The sequence below is a fragment of the Camelus ferus genome, chromosome 7 (assembly GCF_009834535.1).
Source record: "Camelus ferus isolate YT-003-E chromosome 7, BCGSAC_Cfer_1.0, whole genome shotgun sequence".
Taxonomy (NCBI): Eukaryota; Metazoa; Chordata; class Mammalia; order Artiodactyla; family Camelidae; genus Camelus; species Camelus ferus.
In genome coordinates, this window is record NC_045702.1 from 9,364,862 (window position 1) to 9,390,299 (window position 25,438).

Here is a 25,438-nt window from a genome sequence, read left to right on the forward strand (position 1 = left end):
ATCTTGCTCATGGCAGTGCTCAAATAGCACCCCCCCAATACACTGATTACAAAAATAGGGAAATTCTCTTGTATCTGTCGACACTGATTTAAATATATTTTAATTAAAAAAAAATCAGATTTTGCCACCCAGCACTATGTAAGAGAAGAAGTACTTACGGAAACAAAAGCATGACAGTGTGAGACTTTTCAAGAGCATTTGGTGCCAGATCATTAGGCTAGCATTCTTCAGATTTTTCTCATTCTGCACTCCTACAATGAAAAATATTTCAGCATGTCACACTCAACATATGTAATTACATATATATGTGAATTCTATATAAATCCTGTTGTACTCATGTATTTTATAAAACACAAACAGAAGTTGAAATAAAAAAGGTTGAGATACAAATATACCCTAGAAGCCTTATTAATTTTTTCTTTTACCCCAATAGGAGTAAGTGCTTCACTTTGGAGATCATTGGATTTGACTAAGAAATGATTCCAACTCCTGCCTCTGGTTTCTCTTGAACTCTCTAATAGTTTCTAATAGTCTTATAAAGGAATGCCTCTTCAACTAGACCAGGGGTAGGCAAACTACAGCCTGCAGGCCAAATCTAGTCTCCACTTACATTTGTACAGGCCCAAAACTAAGAATGATTTTTATATTTTTAAATATAAGAAAGGCTATTCAGTGAGAAACCTTGCTCTGTCTTACCTCGTGGGCCCCCTCCAAGCCTAAAATATTTACTATTTGGTCCTTTTCAGAAAGAGTTTGGTGGCCCATGGGCAGGGAAAGTATTTGGTCACCTTTGCCTTTCCTCCGCACAGTGAAGGACTTCACTGATTCCTCACAGGGCTGTATGGTGGCTCTCCAGCCCCAGGGGCTGGCCATGGCTGCAGCTACACCCTTTGGCCTGCAGGTGCCCTTCCTCCAAAGAGTAGGAAGTGGCTTCTTGAGTGGTTACTGCCAGCCCTCTACCTCTGTGGGAGCAGGCTCTTGGCTTGTGGTCTGGGGTGGCTGTCAGCTGGGTGGTCCTGGGTGACCACACTCTCAACCACAGGGTGGTGAGAGCTGTGGGCTGAGGGTCAGGGCATGTCACTGGGCAAACCCTCTCTCCCTCAGGAACTGGGTGGAGATGGGCTGAAGCTGGGGGCTCCCCTGGTAGGTGGCTGGACCTGGTAGGTGAGGAAGCAGGTGGGTAGACCTACTGCAACAGAGAAGAGGCCAGCTAGATGGCCAGGTGGAGGCAGCTATGTGGTGGAGGGTGGCCCAAGAGCCTGTCATCAACTGCTAGGCCTAGGTTTGAGGATGGACCCCAGTCCCAGGGAAGGGGAAGAAAGACCCTGGTGTTGGAGGGCTGCACTTAGGGGTGACACCATGTGAGGTCTCTGGCTGTAGGTGGTGAAAAATGGGTCCAGTAACTAAAAATGGGGAGCAGGACAGAGAAAAGCTTTAGGAGTTCTGAGCTGATGGATGCACAGAGTTGGTGGAATAGGCAAGCAAGGATGAAGACCTAGGAAGTAAGGGTTTGTTCCCTCAGGCTGTGGACCATCATTAGAATGAATGGATCAACAAATCAATTAATAACTAGGTCCTGGGAGGTGCCTGGGCTGTAGGCAGGGTTCCTGGGGTCACACTGAGGAATGTGACACAGCCTCGGCCCACGATAAGTTTGTTTTGTATTAGACTGATGATTGTGAAGAATTAGAATCTATACGGTGTGTGATGATAGAGGAAGGTATGAGGTGTGATTAGCCAAATTGGAGATGTCGGTTAGCTACAGCTTTGCCCGCTGGTGTGGCCCCAGCGTGGGATTTTTCATGATGAAGTTGATTTAGAAACTCTAGTTTAGAGCAGCAGTGACCCTTTTGGTGGGCCATTGTTTTCTTGGATTTTCAGTTCTCAATTCCTTTGAAAGCACCTGTTTGACATATTTCTGGAAGGTGGGATAAGCCTGTTTTGTGTTAATTAAATCACACTCTGAGTGTCCTGGGGGAGGTATGTTAAGAAACTGTGGTAAATCCTCTTGTTAGTCAAAGAATCCTTTTGTAGCGTGAAGGATAATACTCTTGGATTTCTGTTTTTAAGGTTACATTTGCTATATTTATTTCCATTAAGCACCCAAAGGGGACTTTTGGAAATTAAACATAATTTAGTTTGGGAGTTTTATTTGCAAATATTGGAGCACCTCATGTGCTCTCTGGAGACCCTTAGGGAGGTCTCCAACCAGAAGTGGGAATTAATACCTTTAATGAAGAAGGGATTCAGGGCAAGAATCAGATTTCCTCCAACCTTTTCACCCTGCCTCGGATGGTTAACTCCTTCATACCTTGCATAACTCAGCTCAAATGGCACTGTTTTTTTGAGCTTTAATTTTTGTGTGTGGTAAAATATACATAAGATTTACCACTTTAATTATTTTTAAGTGTACAGTTTAGTAACATTGAATACATTCATGTTGTTGTACAACCATCAGCACCATCCACCTCCAGAACTTTTCATCTTCCCAGACTGAAACTCTGTACCGATTAAACACTAACCACCCCAGCCCCCTCCCCCACCAGCCCCTGGCAACCACCACTCTACTTTCTGTCTCTATGCATTTAACTATTCTAGGTATTGAATGCCACTTTTTAAACCTCCCTTTTTTTGAAATAAGTTATGTGGCACATTGTTTTAAGGAGTCAGTAGTTCTACGAGACTTATAAAAAGCAGCCGAGTCCTGCTCCTCATTCCTTCTTCCCAAGTCTTGCTCTCCAGCAACAACCGTATTAAATTCTTTTAGCCTTGATATTCACATCCATAAACCTAAATTTGGTGTTTATATTGCTACTTCTTGCTTTTTTCAGTTTTAGGCATTTTCTATTGATTTCTCACTATGAAGAATAAGAATTTAGCTTTCACATATTTCCTCTAAAATACATTTTATTGTGAAGTATATCATACTTACAAGAGCCTGTATAAAACTTCCAAAGCCTGTTAAATGTGAAATTAACTTTTACTCACCATTCAGCTTAAGAACAAGAACATGGCTCACCTTAGAAGCCTGCAGGTGCCTCTCATGGCACTCCCTTCCCTTCCCCAGATGAAACCATGAATCCACACTGATAATTTCCCTTATAATTATCAGCTATGCACATACTCCTGAACAATATAGTGTTCAGTCTTACCTGTTTGTGAATGTTTATAAATGGAAACATACAGTGCGTGCTCTTTCCCTTGACATCGTGGTTTTGAGGTTCGACTACTGAATGCATGTAGCTGTAGTTGGTCATTTTCTCTGCTCTGTTGTATTCTATATGAATACGAGTACATCTCCATTTTATAAATCCAGTCTTCGACATATGTCTTGCTGCACATGCACAAGAGTTTCTTCAGGGCATATAGCTGGCAGTGGAATTGTTAGGCCATAGGATGTGCAGTACATTTCAACTTCACTAGGTAACACTGTTTTCTGAAGTGATTTCACCAATTTAAAGCTCTACCAGGAGTGGGTGAGAGGAGCTATTCCCACTCCCTCTCTGGGCTGCATCCTTGCCAATTCTTGGCATTGACTAACATTTAACTCTTGACAATTTGTTGGTGTGAAATGGTAATTTCATTGTGGTTTTAATTTTCTTTTCCCCGATTACTAATTATAATTTTCATATGTTTATAGATCATTTGTGAGTCCTCTTCTGTGAAATGGCTTTTCATGTTCTTTGCCCATTAAAAGAAATGACTCACAGATGTTCTTTACATAGCATGGATATTGTTTTCCAGTTTTACGTGTTACAAATATGTCCTCTCATGTTGAGGCTTGCTTTCTACTCTCTGTTGAGAAGTTCTTAATTATAATATGGTTGATTTTGTCTATCTTTTCCTTTATGGGAAACTGTATAGGTTTTTTATTTTTTGCCTTTCATGTCTTATTTAGGAAAATTAGTACCTATTCCAATGTCATAACAATATTCTCTATGTTGTCTTCTAAGTGTGTTATAGTTTTACCTTTTACATTTAAATATTTTACTCTACCTGGAATTGATTTGTGTATGTGGTATGACTGAGATTTAATTCCATTTTTCTCATATGAATCTACAGTTGTCTCAGTAACATTTATTAAATAGTCTCTGTTCCACAATGATCTGCTGTGCCAAGTCCATAAAAAAATGAAGTTTCCAAATATACTTGGGCTTGTTTTTGTGCTATGTTTTATTTGTGCCAAAACTACACTGTCTCAGTTACCACAGCCTTATAATATGTTTCAGTGTCCAATATAGAAAATTCTCCTAATTTGTTCTTCTCCAGGATTGTCTTAACTTGTCTTAGGATCTTTGTTTTTTCATTATACATGTGTAATAGCTATGAAGTTTTGTGGACTATTGGAGTTTTTGATTAGAATTACAGTGAATCTTTAAATCTATTTGGGGAGAAAGGATAATTTTATGACATTTAATTTTCTTATCTGAGAATAAAGTGTATCTTCATATTTATTTAAAATTTTAGCATTTTTCAATAGTTCTATAATTAGCTCCAGGAAGGATTTCACATTACTTGTTAAAATTATTCCTGAATATTTTTATATGTTAAATATTCTTGGGAAATTGAAAGTAGTATTATTATGTAGTGACCCTCTTATTTCTGATAATGCCTTTTGCCTTAAAGTTTATTTTATCTTTATTTTATCTTATATTAATAAAGCTAGACATGCTTCCTTTTGTTTAATATTTACCTGTCATATCTTTTTTCCACTTTTTTTGTTCTTACACTTTAAGCATAGTTCTTGTGAATACATACAGCTAGGTTTAAAAAGAATATTCTGGTAATTTTTGTCTTGTACTAGAGAGTTAAAACCATTTACATTTAGCATGACTGGAAATATATTTAGGTAAATTTCTTCTTTTTATTTTCTTTCCATTTGTCCTACTTTTAAGCACCCCCTTTTTTACCTTTGTCTTTTGATTTATCCCCTCCCGTCATTTTTCATTTCATTTTTACCCTTTCTACCTGTTTGGAAGTTATTACTCTAGCAATTTGAACATGCATACTTGACCCAAGTCTAGAAAATTATCAGTATGTACCCTTTCTTCGAACAATTCTAGGACCCTAAAACACTAACTCTGATTACCTGCTTGCAAATAATCTATTATTGTGCAGGATTTAAAATCTTGGTGTTAAGTGACCCAGAGAAAAGTATCTCCTGAGAATTCTTAACCACAAGTAAGTCCCTGTATGAGTCTGTGGTCTAAATTTATGCTAACCGTGTAGTCCAAAGTAACTCAAGCAAATAATTTAATTTAGAGTGGTCTCAGGTTGGTAGTGCCCCTCCCCCAAGCAACTCATAAAAGTAAATGCAAATCCTCTCTGGAGGAATTCAACTTCAATCTGGGCCTCAAAGGAATTCCACAGATAAAGGCCCAAAGAAAATGATTGGCTCGCAGATAAATGGTACAAGAAAACAAAGCACTATGAATGGGAACCAGCAGAAATAATATGCAACAGAAATAGATTTTTCAAAGCCTTCAGATATTGCAGCTATCTGACACAGAATATAAAAGTACTAAGCTTTATAAGTTTAAAGAAATAAGCAAGAAATTCTAAAATAAATGAGGAATTCAAGTCATTTGGGCTCAAAAAGAATCTTATAGAACTTCCAAAAATGAAAAATAGATGCCATAATGTGTTGACTATGAAACAGGGTTGATTGTAAAATGCACCATAATTTTATGTGTCATCAAAAACACTACCGAGGTGGGGAGGGTATAGCTCAAGTGGTAGAGCACATGCTTAGCATGCACAAGGTCCTGGGTTCAATTCTTAGTACCTCCATTAAAAAATAAATACATAAATAAATAAACCTAATTACCTCCCCCCCCCCCAACAACAACAACAACAACAAAAACCAGGGCCAATTACCATTCAGGATGCCTCTGATTATAAGATGCTCCTGGATTTCAGGAGTGTTAAAATCTGAGAAAAAAGTTGTTTCAGAATTGATGAACTGTAGAAGTTGAAACTTAAAATTTAGCAAAACGATTAAATTACAGATTAATCTCAGCTGATGAGAGAATCAGTTAAGAGGAATAAAGAAACAAATATTTGATACAAATAAATTATCCAGAATATAGCTCAGAGAGACAATGAACTAGTAATATAATAGAATGACTAAGAGTCTTGGAGGATAAAATGAGAGCACCTAACATATACCTAATTAAAAGTTCCAAAAAGTAATAAAGAGATTGGAAGAAAGCCAATGTTAAAAGATATAATGACTGGAGAGAAATTTGTGAAAATAGTGAAAAGAGAGCTATCCACAGATACAGGAATCCAAATGAATCTCAAGCAGGGTAAACCAAAGAAATGTGTATCTAAGCACACTGCAATGTATCTGAAGAATACATGAAGGTAAAACCACAGAACATCAGAGACAAAGAGATCTTCAAAGCAACCAAGGATAAGGAAAGATCACATACAAAAGAACAGTAAATAGACTAATTCATTACCTTTTAACAGCAAAAATGGAAGCCAGAAGACTGTGCGATAATGTTTTCAATGTGGTGAGAGGAAAAAAAAAATCAGCCTAGAATTCATTCCCAGTAAAACTCTTTCAAGGATGAAAGTCAATAAAGAATTTTCAAACAAATGAAAACTGAGAGCTTCACTACAGGAAAAAATTTCAATATATACCTCAAGCGGGAGGAAAATGATCCCAGATACAAGGTATATTCTTCTAGGAGGAAGGTCAGGAACTCTAGGGCTCAGAGATCCCTACTGCTCTTCGGGGGAAAATTTGCTTACCTCTCAGGTGTCTTGCTTTTACTTCTTTTGGCTCTGTAGATTCTTACATTCATGCCAACCCAGTGAGGCATTTAAAAAGTTGTTATTACTATTTTATCTAGCATTTTAGTTGTTTCATGTGGGCAGGTTTGGTTGGGTATCTATCCACTCACCTGCAGGAGATGAAAGTTCTCTACACAACTTTTTAGGTAACTGTCCTTGTCACCTGTCCTCATGGCACTTTGTGTGTTCCCTTGTTCCCTTTGTAGCACATACACCAGCTATATTTTTACATTTAAAGTACACTCTTCAAATTAATTTTCTACTTACTCCATTAGAAATCTAAGGACCAGGTCCATATTGCTCTCTGTTTTATTCCCACACCTTAGCAAGTGCTTGGCACATAATAAAGTCTACTCAATTAGGCATTATTTCACGTAAAGGATAATGTCTAAAATAAAAATTAATTAATGAGTCATTAGTTTTGAGTGAGAAGCCAATATTAGGTATTAAGTCAAATGCAGCTGTGTCCCTCTGCTTCAGATTCAGCCTTGGAAGCAGTGCTCAGGGCTGGTGAATTCTCATAGAACTATACTGTCTGATACGGCAGCCATTAGCCACATGTAGCCATTTAAATTATTTAAATTAGCTAAAATTAAAAACTCCTCAGTCACACTAGCTACTGGTGGCTATCCTATTGGATGGTGCAGACATAGAACATTTCCATTATCACAGAAAGTTCTGTTGGAAGTGCTGCCATGGAATTTCCAAGAATTCTTAACTGCTCCACTGTCTCTCTCTCTTTCGCTCCTGCCCAATCTTTTTTTCTCTCTCTCCCCCCACACCTATACAAGTACAGGGATATTTGTCTTATTATTAGTGACCTAAAATGATGCTTTTGAACAAGAAGATGCTGGGTACTTTGGGTGACTAGCACCATCCCACTTTTTAATGCCTTTAAATTCCTGAGCTATTGTTTACTAGTACATTCTTTTATTCCTATTTCTACCGAAGCTGAATGTTACTTGGGAAGAAAGCCTAATTGCTTTCTTTTCTAGGTCCTTAAACCCTTTGCTAATGTTTCTGTCTGAGAGTTCCCAAAGCCGGGGTTCTAGGAGAGTTTGGCATGTCTGAACAGCTGAACTACGAGATAATGGAGTAGGTCCGGCGGGGTGTGGGAGCAAGGCATTCTGTTCATAAAAGAGCTCCCCTCTCTGCACACATGGCCAATTAATTGGCCATTCTGGGAAAGCATGGATGGGGAGGGGGGCTTCTGAGAATCGCTGGTGACAGTTAAGTGGCCTTTTGTTGATGTCCTCTGCTGAACAACTTTGTTGGATTTAGTCTCTGCCTTTCCCCCACCTCCTGCGGATTTTCTGTTAGATTCATCATTTACCATTCAGGCATCATCTTTCACTTTCTCCTCCTAATATGACTGCTTTGTGTGCTGGCCTCTGCTTTATTCCTACTGTTCCCAGACCATAAAGGGGGCCGTGTGGGGGTTCAGCAGCACTGAGAAATTGACTCTGCTCTCTGTTGAGAACTATAATTATGACTGCAGTGACCTTTATGTCTAGCAGAAAACACACTACCTATCCTGGCATAATGGTGACCACCTGAAGATAGAGAAAAGGGAACCTTCACTGAATTCCTTCTCAGAGAATAGACATTTCCTTTATTCTCCCTCCATTCTCTTCTCTCCCTTTCTCCCCACTGCAACTGGAGTCCTGACCTAAGATGCAGCTGTGACTAAGAGCTAACGCTTTGAGATAATAATACATTCTACTTTGCAGGCTTTGCCAAGCCAGTTCACCCAAGTTGTCTCATCTAATACTCCCCCAAAACCCTGTGAGGTAGGGAGGGGAGGTGCTATTAACTCCATTTGACTGATGAGCAAATTGAGATTTAGACAGATTAGGTCAATTGCCCAAGATCTTTTAGACAGGATGTGAGCACCCAGCTCTCTGTCTCTAAGCCCGGTGTTCTTTCAGTGGCATCCACACCTTTATGTGTAAGGAGGATACGCGTGAGTGGATGGGAAGGGAGAAGGAGAGCAAAAGAAAATAATTAGAAGGCGGAAAGGAGTGGTTACCTTGGGCCTCTGGCTTTTCTCATCTTTCTCCGGAAATGGAGGACTCAATGTTCCTGAGAGGCTGGCCCAGCAAAGCTTCAGGGAGGAAAGTAGCTAAGGGCCTTGCCTGCCTCTTTCCCTCCTCCCTCTCCCCTTCCAGGAGAGACCTTGCCTAGAAGTGGGGAGGGGTGCCCCAGCTCTCCCAGGCCCGGCGTGTGGGAGTCACGTGCTGGGTCTCCCCAGAGAGAACCTAATGCAGATTCTCAGGCCGGGCCTGCCGGCCTTTAGGTGCTGTGCTGTCCTGAAGCCTGGCCATGCCGTGTACAAGGAAGACCCCTGAGGCTCACCTGGAGGAAGAAGAAAGAAGCATGCAGAGTTTCCCCAGAGGAGGCATGGGCTCTGGTCTGTCCCCTGTGGACCCACGGACACTCCTGGTGTGCAGCTTTATCCTGGCAGCAGCTTTGGGCCAAATGAATTTCACAGGGTGCGTGGCTGTTCCACTGTGGGAAGGAGGATTGCTGGGAGCCAGGTGACCGCGTGGGCCAACAGGAAGGTGGCTGTCCTGCTGGGACCCGATCAAGGTGGAGGCAATCAGGATTTCAGTTCCCATCCTGAGCCCACTTCCAACTCTGTAATCTCCCACTTTTGTGTTCAAAGGCAGGACATGCAGCTGTGTTATTGTTCTCCCCAAATCTAGAGTTCTGAGTCTGGGGTCCACAGGTAAGCTTTCAGGGCTTCAAGAATCCTGTGAACGCATATGTAAAATTTTTTGTGTATATACTTTTTTTCTGGAGGAATTGTTCATAACTTTCCTCCAATTCTTAAAAAAGTTATAACCCCCCAAAGACTATGTACTCCTAAAATATGGGTGTGTCATTGTTCTTTAAGTAATAGTAAACATGAGTATTATACCCCAATCCCTCTTTGGACAGGATTTCTCAGCCTCCCAAAGCTCCCTCAAGGCAACCACTCCATAGTATCTCCATAATAGAGAAGAGGAGACACAAGCTTAGAGAGGGGGTTCATTGTCCAAGGTATCAGAGGTCAGGGAGGGAACCATCACCATCTCAGGCTCAGACCCTGGAGGTCACACTGCAAGCTGCTCAGTTATACCACTTCCCACCCCCTCCAGCAGGAAAGGAAGGAGCTCAGCTTCCCCCCATAAGGTAGGGTAAGACTGATCCCCTTCCCTCCCTTTGAGCTTTGAGGAGAAGGCAGGAGAGGGCATGGAGTTGGGGCAGACATGGCCTTGGGCCCTTGTATGAAGAGCACGTGGGGTTACCTTTGGTGCCCATGGCTCCCTATGTCTGTTCCTTTCTCACCTTCATTCCTTTCGGTCTCCCTTCCCCCTCCATCCCCCACATTCCTTTTCCATCCTTTTCCCCCTGTCTTGACATTGGGTTCAGCAGCAGCACTGACAGGCTTTATTTAGTCCCCTGGGTGGTCTGTCTTTGGGGCTGGAGAGACCGCTGGCCGCAGGCTGAAGGATTTTCCTACTTCCCAGAGCTACAAGTCCCTCTGCTTAGGGGTCCTCTAGCCTCCCAGCCATCTTGCCAGGCCCCCAGTCTGGCCTCTTTTCCACTCTGCCTCCTCCAAGCAGCACAGTCTTCCAGGAACCCCTCTGAGCAGCTCCCTCCTCCCCTCTGTGTCTTTCCAGAGACCAGGTTCTTCGAGTCTTGGCTAAAAATGAGAAGCAGCTTTCACTTCTCAGGGATCTGGAGGGCCTGAAGCCCCAGAAGGTGAGGACTCCTCAGGGCCAGGGGACATGTTCCCCTCTCCCTCACAGCTGCCTGAACCTTCAGCTCCCTGTCCTGCTTCCCCCCACCCCAAACCTGCCCTCTGGGCATCTCTGCTAAAGATCACAACATTGTGGAAAAATCAAACTTGGCTCCTCTTCAGGAAAGGTTGGGAACATTCGCCTGAAAGGTTGGGTGGCCCTTCTTGGCTTTCCCGTCTGTCCTGGATGGATGGCTGTTGAGCAGGTCCTGTTGGGGGCAGGGCGCTGCTCTGAAAACGACTGGAATGTACTGAAGCCACACGGGAGGTACATGTGTCTCTGAGTGGGGTGCCATGCAGCCGGGACACATCTATTTCCCAATTGAAATGGCTTAGCTTGGCAAACCTGTGTTTTATTTGGGTTCGTCCCTGTCAGCATGAGCATTAGTTTCTGAGAATGTCCTCTGCAAGTATCCCACAATGGAAAATGTTTTCTTCAACTATTGTAATAGAAGGGTTTTGTTTGAGGGCTGTTGAAACAACCAGATATTTCTGGATGTGGCCCAAAGCCCACGTTCCTATTTGTCTGAGGGCCCCTGTCAATCAGGACACAGAACACTTGATCCTAATTTTCTCCATTTTACAAACTGAAAAATCGCTATGGCATTTGGATGGTATGAGAATGCAGATCAGGCCTCTCCTTCTTCTTTGGGGTTTGGGGACAGTGATGTCTCCTGCTTCTGACCAGGGTTCTTGTCCATGTGAATGTCCCAGATGAGGAGCCTTCTCACCTTTAGAAACTGTTTCGGGCTCTTTGGATCCGGGTGAGGTTGCGTTGTGTGAGTGAGGCTGGGAGAGGAAGGTGCGTGACATTAGGGAAGGGAACTCAGTGGCTTGGGCAGAAGACCGTCTGGCTCTCCAGGCTGCCTGCAGGGCTGTGTGGTAAACACAGGCCCGCTTTTCTCTCCTTTGTTATCTAGGTAGACTTCTGGCGTGGCCCAGCCAGGCCCAGCCTCCCTGTGGATATGAGGGTTCCTTTTTCTGAACTGAAAGACATCAAAGCTTACCTGGAGTCTCATGGCCTTGCTTACAGCATCATGATAAAGGACATCCAGGTAAGGTCCCGCCCCTGCCCTGCTGCTGGAGTCTCACCTCCCAGATCCCTTTCTGGTTGGGGCCCAACATGGAGGAAAAACACCCAGGGCTAAAATGGACATTTTATTTCCGGAGTCCCACCTGCATTTTTGTGAACCTACCATGGAAAGAATGAGACCTCATACTTCTCAAAGAAAATTTAAATCTAATGCAGAGTTCGTAACTCATTGTGTGGTAATAGCAGGGTGGCTTATGGAGTCCTCTTATTTATTTATTTAAGGAATGTTTGTACAGTTTTTAAAGTTTACTTTCCATTTACAGTTATTATAGAATATTTGCTATATAGCCCATGTACACATCCTTGAGCCTGTCTTACTCCCAGTGGTCTGTACCTCCCACCCCTGCGTCGTGCCCGTCCCCAGTACCTCACTGGTAACCACTGGTTTGTTCTCTGTGTCTGTGAGTCTGCATCATTTCTGGTATATTCGCTAGTTTGTTGTATTTTTTAGGTTACTTGTGGAGTCCTCTTATGGAAGGATTTGCAGTTCATGGCAAAGGAGGAGACAGGGGAGAAGGGAGACAGGAGGCAACAGTTTAGGTCTTTTCTAGGCCCCATAGTGGGACAGCTCTCCTGTGCTTTTCTGACTGCTCCCTCCATCCCTGCTGTGTCTCAGCCATCCAATGGCGGGGAATTCCTTCATCCCAAAGAAGCAGGAAGAGGTGAGAGAAGCCTTGCTGCGGTTTCTCTCCCACCATGTGCACCTCAGAGCTCTTGGAACTGCATGCGTCTCCAAGGCAGGATTCTTCCAGAGAAACTGCTCTGGGAGAAGTGGGTGCAGACCTGCCCTTGGGTAGGGCAAAGGGAGACTTCTTGCCGGGCGCCCAGTTCTCCCCCCATCACTTGTGCTGCACCTTATAGCACCTTTTCTGAACGTCATGAAATTCTATTTTAATTGTTGTCTTCAAGGATACCCCAAGGAACCTCCTTCCTAAAGGGATTCTTTTGGACGTCACTGGGTTAGACCCCTCTGGCTGCTCCCTGTGCAGATGCCGTTGTACACCTGTAGATCTGCGTCCACAGAGATTGCCGCCCAACCACGTTGAGCTGCAGCTAATCCCCTGTAAGGGCGCTGAGTGTGGGAACACACAGTCCCCGGAGTGCACACACTTGACACCGCATGCCAGGGGATAAACGCATTAGGTGCATTCCTTCCCACGCAAGCACGGGCTGGGGCACTGAGGTCGGTTCAAAGACCATTCCTCCTCATCAGGCAATCAGGCACATCTGTTTCCTGCTCAACATGTGGGGGTCGGCTCTTTCTCTAATTAAATCCCCCACAGACAAAAGGGGGGAACTCCCACAGGCAAGAGTGGCCACCACATCAAAAGAAAGAGTGCTCAAGTCTCATTTTTCGCCCATGCCTGCATTTTGAAGTTTGCATTTCCCTGCTTCTGCACCACCCTGGAGACCTCGCTGCACTAGGCACACAGATATGAAGAGGTCTCTAAGAATTTTCTGTACATCAGGAATGGCCCCAGAGGTACCTGTGGACTCCCCTCCGGCTCCTCTGGAGTTGTGCCTCCTGTAGTCCTCAGCCCTGGATTCCCTGGGGCGAAGGTGGGCTGTCTTTTCACTCCCTGTTAGTAAAATGCCTTGGACTCTGGGCCCTAACCCAGCCGGACAGGATTTTCACCAGTTCGCTGTCTGCAATGCATCAGGCTAGGATCGTCATTCTTGAGGTCACATTTTGGCTTCAAGGGAGCTGGGGCTGGAAGGAGGTTGCTGTGTTGAGTTGATTTGTGGTGATGATGGAGGGGGGGTGTCCAGGAAGAGGGAAGCTCAGAGGTGCTAACAGGAGGGATGGGCTTTGCACCACTCAGGTTGTTGGCCTCCGGTCTTCTCTTTGTTTTGGTTATTGATGTGCTGGCCTGATTCCTCCCTGTCCTTTGGGTCTTCTCACCCCAGTATTGGGCACAGTGTCTTCTGCACAGTGGGCCCTCAACAACTGTGTGCTGAGTGAATCACTCTATTGGCAGGAAGAGCCTTTCCAGAGAGAGGCCTGACTATTATGCTGGACTTTGTCTCAGAGCCCCCTCCCCCAAGCCCCTCAAGGTACAGGATCGTTTGCCTTATGTATCTTTATACCCCAGCACCTACTATAGGACCTGCCACTTAGGTGGGGCTTAGTAAATGTCAGTGGACTTAATGGACATGAGAAGGAGAGGAAAAGGAGGGTGTGTTAGTTAGTACCATGCTGAGAGAAAGTGTGAAAAACCTTGGTGTGGTCTTTTCACTTTGGCCAGAGGCACTGGTGATTTTTGAGGAAGAGAAGTGCTTTCCACTCCCCTCACCTCGACCCCCACTTTGTAATCAGAGGGGCTCTTGAGATAGAAGAGGTGGGCTTATTCATTCCATCCACAGATACAGAGATGCCTACTGTGTGCTGGGTGTTGGGCAAGGCACTGGAAATACAGAGATAAGAAATCCGGTCCCTGTATCCAGGGGAACTGGAGGGCTGTGGGGGTGGGGGAGCGCAGGGGAGTAAATCAGTGATTACAATGGAGTGGATGATGCGCTGATGGAGTGGAGCAGGTTGCCATGGGAGCGAGTACAAGAGGCACTGCACGTCGTCGCTCTGAGGCTCAGAGAAGGCGGTGATTGCGGTGTGGCTGAAGGGGAGGGGCAGGGAGAGGGAGGGGGCCCGGGATTGGCCGTGAGGCCAGACCAGCGCACAAAGGGCATCCTCCACCGGGTGAAAAGGTTGAGATTTTATCTCAAAAACCGTGGGGGAGCCATTGGAGGGCTCTGACATGATCAGATTTGCATTTAAGAAAAATCCCTCTGACAGTGACAATGTTGACAATGTTGAGTTGGGGACAGGAGCAGAGAGAGACTGACAGGCAGGAAGGTGGTGAGGAAATTGTGGTGGGCCAGGGAAGAAATTATCTGATTCCGATTGAGCTCTATTTGCATTTAATTTTTCTTCACCTCCTCGTTCTTTTCAGCCCTTTGGTTTTTTTTTTTTTTCCTTTCTCTGCGATGAGTCACCATGGAAAAGCTTCACTTGAGCAATCAGCTCGGTGGATTTTAATGGCTTTTTTCTGATTACAAAATTAATAAATATTCATGGTAGATAATTTGGAAAATAGGGGAAAGCACAAAGGAGAAAACAAAAATCACCCATGCTCCGAGCACACTCTAGAGCAAAATACAATTTAGTGTAAATATTGCTTCACCAATTTTCCCCTCTCTCCTGGATCATTCCCATTAGCATACAAATATAGAGTTATTTCTTTCATCTTAAAAAAATCCTCTCTTAATCCCTCCCCCCCACGTCCAGCTAGTCACTCTGTTTCTCCTCTTCCCTGTAGAGCCAAACTCCTGCAAATATTGACTGTTCTTGCCACCTTCATCCCTCTCCTCGGGCAAACTGTCCACCTCTCACTTCACCACAGTTGCCCTCAACAGTGTCACGCACAGCTCCAAGGTCCAACTCAGCAGTCAGCTCTGAGTGCTCATGTTTTTAATCTTTCAGCACAACTGGTCACGTTCTCCTCTCTGGAACTCGTCTCCTCTTTTGGCTGACAGGACACTGCACTCTCCCGGATTGTCCCATCTTACTGGGTGCTCCTTTACACATTGTTTTCCTGTTTCCCAGCTCTGTTTTCCAACCTCTCCTCCAGCCCCTCATCCCAGATCAGCCTCCTGATACTCCTATATTTACAGCTCCAGGGAGACTCAGATGTCTAATCTGAGCTTCAGACCGTCTACTTGGCATTTCCACCTGGGTGTCTAATAGGCATCTCAGACTTCACAGGTCCACACTTATCTCCCCTGAACCCCTTCTCTCCTGTAGCCCGTTCCTTCCGCTCCTTCCCCACCTGGGCAGCACCACCCTCCAGTTACTCAGACAAGAAACCTGGAGTCCTCCTTGACTCCTTCCTCACATTCCACATCTCACCTATCAGCAAATCCTGTCAGCTCTCCCTTCAAAATCTATCTTACCACATCCTAGCTACTAACTTGAGTCAACACTCCATCAGCCCTCACCTGGAATATTTCAGTAGTTTTCTAACTGTTCTCCCTAATTCCACACTTGTCTCCTTATTTCCTAGTCTCAGAACAGCAGCCAGAAGTATCCTTTAAAAATATGCAAGTCCTGTTATGTCACTCCTCTGCTTTAAACCCTCATTGACTTCCCATCTCACTCAGCCAAAGTCCTCAAAACAGCTATAAGACTCTGTATGATCCATGCCCTGCCCTACATCACTGACCCTTATTCACTTGGCTCCAGGCACCTGGACCTCCTTGATGTTCCTCCAACTCGCCTGACTCATTCCTGCCTCAGTGCCCTTGACTAGGTTCATACCTCAGGGCCTTTGCACTTGTTGGCCCTTATAGCTGGAATGCTGCCTCTGCAGATATCAGCATGGCTTATTCCCTCACTGCTTTCAAAACCGGATTCACATGTCAGCTTTTCACCTTGTTTTAAGCTGTATCCTTCTTCTCCCATGCTCCCCCAGTTTCCTCCCTCCTTCCACCACATCCCCCTTCTCCTTGGCATGTACCGCCTTCTAATATCCTAAATGATTTACTTTTCTTAGTTATTGTGTGCCTCCCTTACCAGACTGTGAACCCCATGAGGGCAGGCAGTTTTGTTTTGTTGGCTGCTTTTTTGTTTGCTTTGTTTTGTTTGCTGTTATCTTTAGTGTCCAGTGTGTGCTTGACCACATTGTTTCATGGAGTAGAAGACAGTAAAAAGTGGGCATACTGCTGGCTGGGGTAGGGGTGGGTGGCAGCTCTAAAGAGGACAGGAGGACAGGAGTAGGTGAGGAAGGAAGGGCAAAATCATGGGCAAGGCCCTGAGGGAGAGGCAGAGTCTGGCTGCATGGGCGGGGCTGGGGGTGGTACAGGGACAGAAGAAGGACTGGCCTCTCTCTTGGTCCCACGGAGGGGAAGGTGCTGCCTGACTCACCCAAGTGACCACTAATGGGGAAAATCTGCTGTCCAAGCTCGGCAGACACCACTTCTGTTGGATGATCAGATTTCCTGGTCGTGCCCTGTAGTGATTACTGCACTGCAGAGTCCTGGAGTCTCCCCGGGAGTTACTGTTGCTGTCCTGTCGTCTTCACCATCGTGGCTGGCATTTGCTATGTGCTGGGCAATGTCCTAAGCACTTTACATGTATTAACCCTTCTGATCCTCACAAGAACACTTCAAAATACGTGCTAAAGGACGTGATAACATCACCCCATTTTATGAAGGCACATAGAAATTCATAACTTAGTAAACTGAGGCACAGAGGATTTAATAATTTGCTCAAGTTAGTGACAGCATCAGGACTGAATCTGAGAGAGCCTGGCTCCAGACCCTGGACTCTGCTCTTGTGCCATGTGCCTCCTCAGTGGGTGGTGGTGTTGTTCGTGTGGTGTTTAACTTTGCCTTTCAGATAGTGAAGCCCTGGTTCGGTCCTGACTTCTGAGGGGTGCGTTCTAACAACCCCCCACCCCCTATGTAGATAGACATGGACTGTAATTGCCACCAGCCATGCAGCTGCCACTGCAAACAGTTAGGCCTGGAAGAGGAAGCCAGGGACGATGAGAGGTGACTGTGCTGTCACGGAGCGTGGGCCAGAGCCCCTCTCCTGCTTCCCTCACCCACTGTTTCTGTGAGCTGCGTGCATTTTGCGTCTTTGGTTGGAGTGCGCTGTGAATGTTGATTCCCTTTGGGCATAAGCTTCACCTTTGGGGCCATCTGGCTCCTCCCTTCGCACATCCTGGAGGTACTGTTCTTTGCTTAATGTCCCCATCCTTCCTTACCCTGTCATAAATTAATTCACACCAAGGTATTACTTTCCCTGTCAGGTTATGGCTTCCAGGGAGGCAAATGGCTTACTTCTGAGTCTTTTTTTTTCCCCCTCTGAGAAGCCTGACAGGGCTGTAATTAGGCATTCCTGAGCCTGTGGCAAGACTGCATTCTTAGTTTTCTCATCCCCTTCCTCAGCCCTGTGAAGGGAGCAAACATCTGTGTATTTTTCAGGCCAGGGTAGATTAATGTTCCTGGAATCGGGGCCCAGCTGTGAGGGCTGAGCATTCCCAATTTGTAAGTGGGTGTCATATCTATTCACAAGGCTGTGAGGGTGTTTGGAAAGTTATTTGCAGTTTGGTGCCGACTTCCCATTTGCCTCCAGTTGTTTTGTCAAACAAAGGACAGCCTTATTGGAGCTGTTTTCTTGTGATTGTCCCTGGTCTATGTGGAAAGAACTGGGTCCTCGGGTCCTGTCTTCCCAATTTCTCCTCCCTATGCTCCACCTTCAGCCACCACCTCAGTCCCTAGGAAGTTCCATGTATGGACCCTTAAGCTTCATGGCAGTGGAACCAGCGTGGGGGCCAGCCGGGACCTGACTCCGGGTGCAGTGGCCTGACCTGCTCTCTCCCCTGCAGCTGTTCACCACAGCTGGTCGTGCCCAGCCCATAGCGACAGGCACAAATCAGTTATGGGGTCTGCTGAGATTTCTGTTGTTAGAGCTTCCCAGGGTCTTGCTTGTGCAAGCAAGGCTCAGTGCTCCTCCAGCCACCTCTGCCTAGCCCAGCAACCCCAGCTTTGCTCAAGCGGGAACATCCTCAGCCCAGCCAGTTCAGCTGAAAACATTGTAATTACAATTGCCCAGTAGGTAGTTGGTGCTCAAAAAGCAAACAAAATGAACCCCAAACATCGATTTCCAGTCCTGTTTTAAAATCTGTGAACCTGAGGGTTGTGAGCAAGCTGACAGGGGCTGCAGGGTGGGTGCATCGCCAGCAGTGGCCTCAGCTGCAGCAGGCCGGGGTTGGGCAGGGGTGCTCGTCCAGCCCTGGGACTGAAGGCTCTGTGTCTGCTGTTTTATTTTAGCCTTTAGAGCTTTTTGTTTTTGTTTTTGGATTATTTATTCATTTAGAAGATTTTACTTCTTGATGTAGTATAAGCATGGTGACAAAATGTAAAAAATAGAGAAAAGAAAAAATTGCTTAAAATACGGACTCTTCTATCCTAACAGGCATATTTGAATTTTCTTTTCTTTTTTTCCCCTCTTTTTGCATTTTACTTTCTTAGTTTCCTGTGCTTGGGGTATTGCCTTTTCATTATTTTGAAACATTTTTAAATCACAAGGATGGTATGATGGACTTTTCACTTGCTGTTAACATTTATACATTTGTTTGCTCTTTCTATATATATATATACACACACACATAGATATACATACACTTATCTACAAATCTGTGTGTGTGTGTTTTATTCTTATTAGCCTTTAGTTTTGATAGCTAGCTAGCCTTAAGAAACCCAACGCTAGGAACTAGGGTATCTGGGCTTTTATCTTACCTCTGCTCCTTTTTAGCTTTGCTTTTAAGTCCCTTAACCTCTCTAATCTGCTTTATCTCTAAAACATGAATAGTTAATTCTTGCCCTGACATTGAGTCATCTGAGATGATGAGGATAAAGATAGCTTGGTAAACTAAGACTCTGGCCTGAAGCAAGGCATCATCAGGACTTACCTATGACCCAGAGCTGCAAACCAGGGCGACTTTGGGTTGAAAGCCTCTGCTTTCCTGGCACCCTTGTGGCAAAGGGGCCCAGGCACCTCCCATGTGACATAGTCAGCACTGAGTCCTGGGGTGCCTCGGTCCCTAGGTGCCAATGTAAGGTATGAATTTGGGGTGAAGGGCACCTGCCCACCTCACTGAGTCCCCAGCTGGGAAAAATGCCCCAGGATCATACAGGTCAACCCAACCCAGACACTGTACTGCCCTCTCTGTGGGAAGTACCAAGTGAGGATTGAGTGCCAACTCAGAATTGCCACTCAGGGACGTTGCTCTGTCTCACCTGTATTTTTGTCTAAGGGGCAGTTAAAACGGTGAGTGAAAGACTGGTTGGCACTTAAATCATAATGATTTGGACTGGCTTTCTGAATGGCTTGGACACCCACTCTCTGGGCGGTAGAGTGGATGTTGTGGGTCAGGGGATCTCTCTGCACCCACAGGGGTCATGCACATAGTTCAGCTTGGGATTTGGCTCAGTGAAGTGCTCACAAGGCAGAAGAAATGTTGGCAGTAGACCATGAGCATCTTTTCCAAAACACTTTTATATCTGTTATTACATTTTATCATATGAGATGGGCAAGGTAAGTCCCAACTTTCAAGCTGAGGAAACTAAGGTCAAGTTTAGTTAGTTAGTGGCAGTGGCAGACTTAGAACGAAGTTCTCCAAACTCCTTGTCCTCTGCTCATTTGGGAAGTGGTGGCATGAATGCCAGCTTGCCTAGCAGAAGAGTCACCCAGCAACCAGGCATCTCCTCCCATCGCGCCACGCACACTCATGGGAGCTCACTCTCCCGGGTCGATGCTGTCTTTGTGTGCAGCCAGCTGAGGCAGGGCTCAGAAGAGGCATGCCTGGCCCAGCCTCCCCTTCCCTTCCAATATGTGCTCCTGCCTCCTAGGTGCTGCTGGATGAGGAGAGAGAAGCCATGGCGAAATCCCGCCGGCTGGAGCGCAGCACCAGTAGCTTCAGTTACTCCTCTTACCATACCCTGGAGGAGGTGGGTCTGCCCAGTCAGGCTTTGGACTCTGTTATCCTTTTGGGCCCTCAGGGTCTCCAGATTCGAGACTCTGGGGTCTGTAGGAGACTGTGAACTTATGCTTGGGGAGTGCAGAGCAGACACTGGGTGTTAGGTAGGCAGTCAGCTCAAAGAGGTCCAGAAGCCAGGATTCAGATAGAGCGGATTGTGGGTTCAACAGTACAGCCCACAGCAGGTTCGGGACCAGAGTAATGGGTCTACCAAGCTGAACACTAAGGTAGGGACCCATCGCTGGCCAGAACAGAGTGGGGAGAGGTACCTTCACATCCAATACTCTGGCTTGGGATCCAGGGGTCTTGCTCTCTGCACAGCCATTCCTGTGGTAAGAGGCCCCAGCTGTGGATACTAGAGCACAGAAGGGGCAGGAAGCCAGGCACATTAGAGAGCCATTTTGTTGAATAAAACAGAGCTGCCTTCACTTGGAGAAAATTTACTATCATAGTTTCAGCCATCGAGGGCAGGCATGACTGATTGTGACTGATTTACAAAGGAGAACATGCAAGGAGAGCATAGAGATGCCCAGTCCAGAAAGACACTCCAGGCACATGTCCTGCTTCCCTGTAAAGTCTGTGACATTATTGAGATTGCCCACTGTTATTGTCATCGTCACTCTCCATTTCACAAGGCCTGTAATAGAGGATCTCTTTTCTTTCATGTAGTTATTAAGTACGTATTGAAAGAATAAGAAAATGAATTTAATATATTCCATCAGTGTTTATTGATGTCAGAGATACATAACCCTGCCTTCAAGAGGCTGAGAATCTAAAAGGAGCAGGATGACCAAAACAACACTGCGAGGTCTATGAGATCTTGTCAGAAGGATTGAAGGGGCCAAGAAAATGGAAGCAAGAGAAACTTCCGACCAGAGAGAACCTTGCAGGCTGACCCTGGGGACCGAGTGGCCTCAGCACATGCTGCTCTTCCAGGCAAAGTCTCAGCTCTGCACCGTGGTAAAAAGCCTGGAATCCAGGCCAACCACAGCACAGCTTGTGCCTTAGGCCTGGAGGGAGTCTTTGATTTTTTTCAGTGCTTGATCTGAGTTGTTTTAGATCCTCAAGGGAGGTGGGAAAGCATTAAGGAGGGTAGGATGGGAGAAGAAGTATATTCGAAGACATCCTGGGGTTTGCCCCCTCCCTGCTTAACTGCCCATCTAAGAAACTCCATTCCCTTTAGATATATACCTGGATTGACAACTTTGCAACTGAGCACTCAGATATTGCATCAAAAATTCGGATTGGCTACAGCTTTGAAAATCGGTCCATTCTTGTCCTGAAGGTGAGTAAAATCTAGCTGTATTGACCACTAGGCTCTACAGTGAGTGCCTCTGGCATCAGACTGAGCCCATGTCAGGTTGTGGCTGGGTGGGAGTTTTAGGGAGAGAGATGTGTACACTCCTGTCCTGAGGTGACCCACAAGCTTTGGGATCGTGGTGTTTGGGGACTCACTCCTGTAGGTGTGGACAGGTGGCGGTGCAGTGATCTGCACACCCTGGGTCAGGAATTTGGTGGGAGGGTTGCTAAGGAGATGGCACTGCAGAGTGGCCGTCGTCACCCTGGACTTGGGATGTGAGTGTGGGTGAGTCCGTGCTCTTCCTGTTACTTTGGTTGCTACATCTATTAAATGGGAAGAGAGGTACTCAGAGGCCTCCTTGACAAACAGCTGAGGTCATCTGGTTCAAGCAGCTCCACAGATAGGCCCGAGTCTATGAGGGGACCTTCCAGCCTTTCACAGGGGCCGCTGGAAACAGAGTTGGAGCAAACTTGGCAGAAGCAGAACCCATGGCCATGAAGGAGGCAGGATGGGTGAGAGTGTGGAGCCCACTGGACTATAATTCTTAGTATGTGCCCTAAAGAGCACTCAGGGCATTTGACATCCAGCATGCAGAGAAGACAGGTGCTGCTGCCCTCAACAGTGCCCTGGGGGACTTTTTAGAAGGGTCAAGTGGTCTCACCTGACTTGGGACTTGACTTCCCTGCACTTTCTTTGGTTTCCCCGGGGGGCTGTCGGTGCTGTCTCTCTGATGCTGTCTACTCAGTGTGGTCCTTGCCCCCACGGCAGCAGCAATCCTGGGAGCTTGTTAGAAATGCCCAGCCTCAGCCCCCTTTCTAGACCTGCTGAATTGGAAGCTGCATTTTAGTAAGATCCCTGGGGGATTCACATGCCCTTTAAAATTTGAGAAGCACTAGTCTAAATACTTTCAAACCTGGGAAATTCTGTGCTTCTGTCTGGATCACTGTGCTTTCCAAGAGCATCATTGTGTCACCAGGGCCCCCACATGTGTGCGTTTCATGGGCTGATGCACCGGGGCTTGCATGTATAGCCCCACTCTCAGGAACATAGGGCCACCCCAGGCAGTGAGGATACATCTGGGGCCTCCTTCCAGTCAGTCTAGGGACAGCCCTAGTGACAGCTGTCTCGGTTCAAACTTGCTTGGGGCCTGGTGCTTTCCCCCAGTTCAGCACAGGAGGTTCTCAGCGCCCAGCCATCTGGATCGACACTGGAATCCACGCCCGGGAGTGGATCACCCATGCCACCGGCATCTGGACTGCCAGGAAGGTCAGCACGGACCATGGGGGCAGGGGCAGGCGGTGGGAGCTGCTCAACTATTTAAGGGCACCTCTAGTTGAAAACTTGGTTCGTTTAACTCAAGGTACTCTCTGCCCTCCTACTCTGTGGAACAGCTGCCAAGTGCTCTGACCTTTCGTAGCACAGAACCTCCTTCTATCTTCCGCCTTCTAGTTGTTTAAAATCCAAGCCTTTGGTTCTGTACGGGGATGTACCTGATGGCCTGCTGCCACCCCTGCCTGCCACCGGCTATACAATGTCCTGCCCTACAGAGGAGAGCCCAGCAGGAACCCCCACCCCTCACCCCCTACTCACTCTGCCTTTTCTTGCAGATTGTCAATGAGTACGGCAAAGACCGCATCGTGACAAATGTACTGAATGCCATGGACATCTTCATGGAGATTGTCTCCAACCCTGATGGGTTTGCTTTTACCCACAGCATGGTGAGAACACCTGGGAGGGAGGGGTCGGGAGTCAGGGATCAGCTCTACAGGAATGGAGGAGAGGTCCCTGTGGCTTTGGGAGGTTGAGCTGAAGTTCCCTGGGGGCAGACTCCTCCAGGGCTCTTTGCAGAGTCTCACTGAGGCAGGTGGGCTGCTCAGCACTGCAGCTGCTGCTCTTGCCCTCCGGCCTCCCTCTTGCTGTCCAGGGAAGGTCACTGCTGGCTGGCTATGCTCGGGCCTCTCTCCACACTCCAGCTTTTACCACAAAGCTGCATCTGCAGCCTTGGTCCAGCCCCATGCCAGCCCCATCCTTCCCTGGAGATTCCTTCCCTTTGCCCCTCTCTGCCCCACCAGACCCCCCCTTCCTAGGCCAGGAGGTCAGGGGCTCCCACTCCTAGGAATGGGCCCAGGGAATGAGACCACCTGCCCTGGGCTTTTTCAGAACCGCTTATGGCGGAAGAACAAGTCCAGCAGACCTGGAATCTTCTGCATTGGTGTGGATCTTAACAGGAACTGGAAGTCAGGCTTTGGAGGTATGTCAGTCTGCTGCGCCCGGGGGCAGGGCTGGAGAGGACTTGGTCTTTGGTACATCTCCCATACAGTCAGATTATGTTGACTTATAACTGAGGAGGCAAAGCAGTTAGTGAATGCAAGTGAGTCATGGCCAGGGACAGGCAGGTACATGCCTAGGACTGGCCATGGGATATGGGGAGAGGTTGCAAATGTGTGTGAAATGTATACATATGCTAAGCCTTCATGGGAAACAGCTCCTTGCATGGGGACTAAACTGCAAGGGTCAAATCCTAGATATGGCAGAGAAAAGCTTAAGGAGGTCCAAAGTAGTCTTATTTGTTGTTCAAAAGCCAGAATTTATGGTGCTCCCTTCAGGTATCTCTGGCCCTTCCTTGAAGGCAGCATGTCACAAGAAAATGCCTCCAAACTCATTCCCTGAGACTTGTGACCTGAATTTTGTCCTCTGGGGAGCCAGAGCAAAGGTTCAAATATAGAATAAGGCAGTTCCTTATCATCAACACTGACTTGAGCCTGGTTTTTATTTTTGACCCAATTACTTTGTGACCCTGGGCTGCTGGGCTGGTGTTATCTTCAGGGCTCTAGGGAGGGGTGGGCAGCTTCCTCCTAAGTTCCCTTGGTGTTCTTCCTGATTATTTCCCCTGCCATGCCAGGGGCATAGGGGCAAACTGAGGTCTCCAGAAAGCCCAGAGATGAGTATGTGGACCTTGGGAATGCAGCAGTTTGATGAGTGGAATGCTGGGTCTTGCCGACAGTCTAGCAGAGGGCTGTGTGGGCACAGACTTCAGCCCCTGGATGTGGTTCCCACATTATACTGGGGGATCAGGATTTGGCTCCATAGGAGACAGTTCCTTTGCCATTGAAAAGCAGATCTGTGGATGGGTGGCCAAACCAATGAGATAGAACATTCTAGACCTGGATGCTCATTGCTTTGAAAGTCTGGCTTCTTTGAGTCTGTTCTCATTGAAAAATAAGGACAGCTTTGAAGCATCCAGTGTGGCCATCAGCCCACAGTGTGGGGGTTGCCTGAGAGTCTGGGATTATGTTTGTATCTGCTTCTGTAAGGGAACAAAACTGTAAAATTAGGTGTTTCCACCTCCAAATGACCAGACATTTGCCCCAAGTGGGCATCCGTGTGAGCCCCTCAGAACTGGCTAAAGTAAGTACCCATGGACCTCGAGACAGACTGGCTAGAAGAAAGAAAATTATTTCTTAAAGAAAATAACTTTTGTGGGTTTCACTACAGAAAAAAAAATCAGTATATACACACTGTAAACAAACAAACAAACAAAAATGTGGGGGGAGAAAAAGCCCAGAAGGGACAAAAAACTCCTATAATCCCACTACCCAAAGATTACTGCTTTTAATAATTTACCATGTCCTTCCAGAGATTTCCCCTTGCTACAAATTACATTTTTAGAGAAGGAAAAATAAATAGCTAATGAATCCATTAGCAGGTACTTGTGAAACAGGCAGGCTCAGAGGACTTTAACTATGAACGTCAGAGAGAGGCAGCCAGCTAATTCCCACTTGGTCAGGGTAAGATTAGTTTATTCTGCTTAGCTCAAACCAGAACTAATGGCCTGAAGTGTTTGTCCATATTTGGGCAAAGCCACCTGGTCGTTGGCAAGGGAACCGCTTTCCGTGCGTGGGCTGCAAATGCAGACAAAG

At 46.2% G+C, this 25,438-nt stretch overlaps 1 protein-coding gene across 2 annotated transcripts in view; it reads left to right on the top strand.

Annotated features, from left to right (window-relative positions):
* LOC102522976 (carboxypeptidase A5) overlaps positions 1-25,438 on the top strand; it is a 62,410-nt gene that overhangs the window by 33,611 nt on the left and 3,361 nt on the right. The window contains exons 2-9 of one of the 2 annotated variants that reach the window (XM_032483336.1): positions 9,077-9,293; positions 10,467-10,548; positions 11,506-11,640; positions 20,091-20,189; positions 21,402-21,503; positions 22,683-22,784; positions 23,126-23,236; positions 23,679-23,769. In XM_032483336.1, coding sequence (XP_032339227.1) covers positions 9,124-9,293; positions 10,467-10,548; positions 11,506-11,640; positions 20,091-20,189; positions 21,402-21,503; positions 22,683-22,784; positions 23,126-23,236; positions 23,679-23,769 — 892 coding nt within the window. In that variant the 5' untranslated portion in view covers positions 9,077-9,123. Of the gene's footprint in view, positions 1-9,076; positions 9,294-10,466; positions 10,549-11,505; positions 11,641-20,090; positions 20,190-21,401; positions 21,504-22,682; positions 22,785-23,125; positions 23,237-23,678; positions 23,770-25,438 lie in introns of those variants that run through there. The other variant, XM_032483339.1, reaches the window with a different exon arrangement.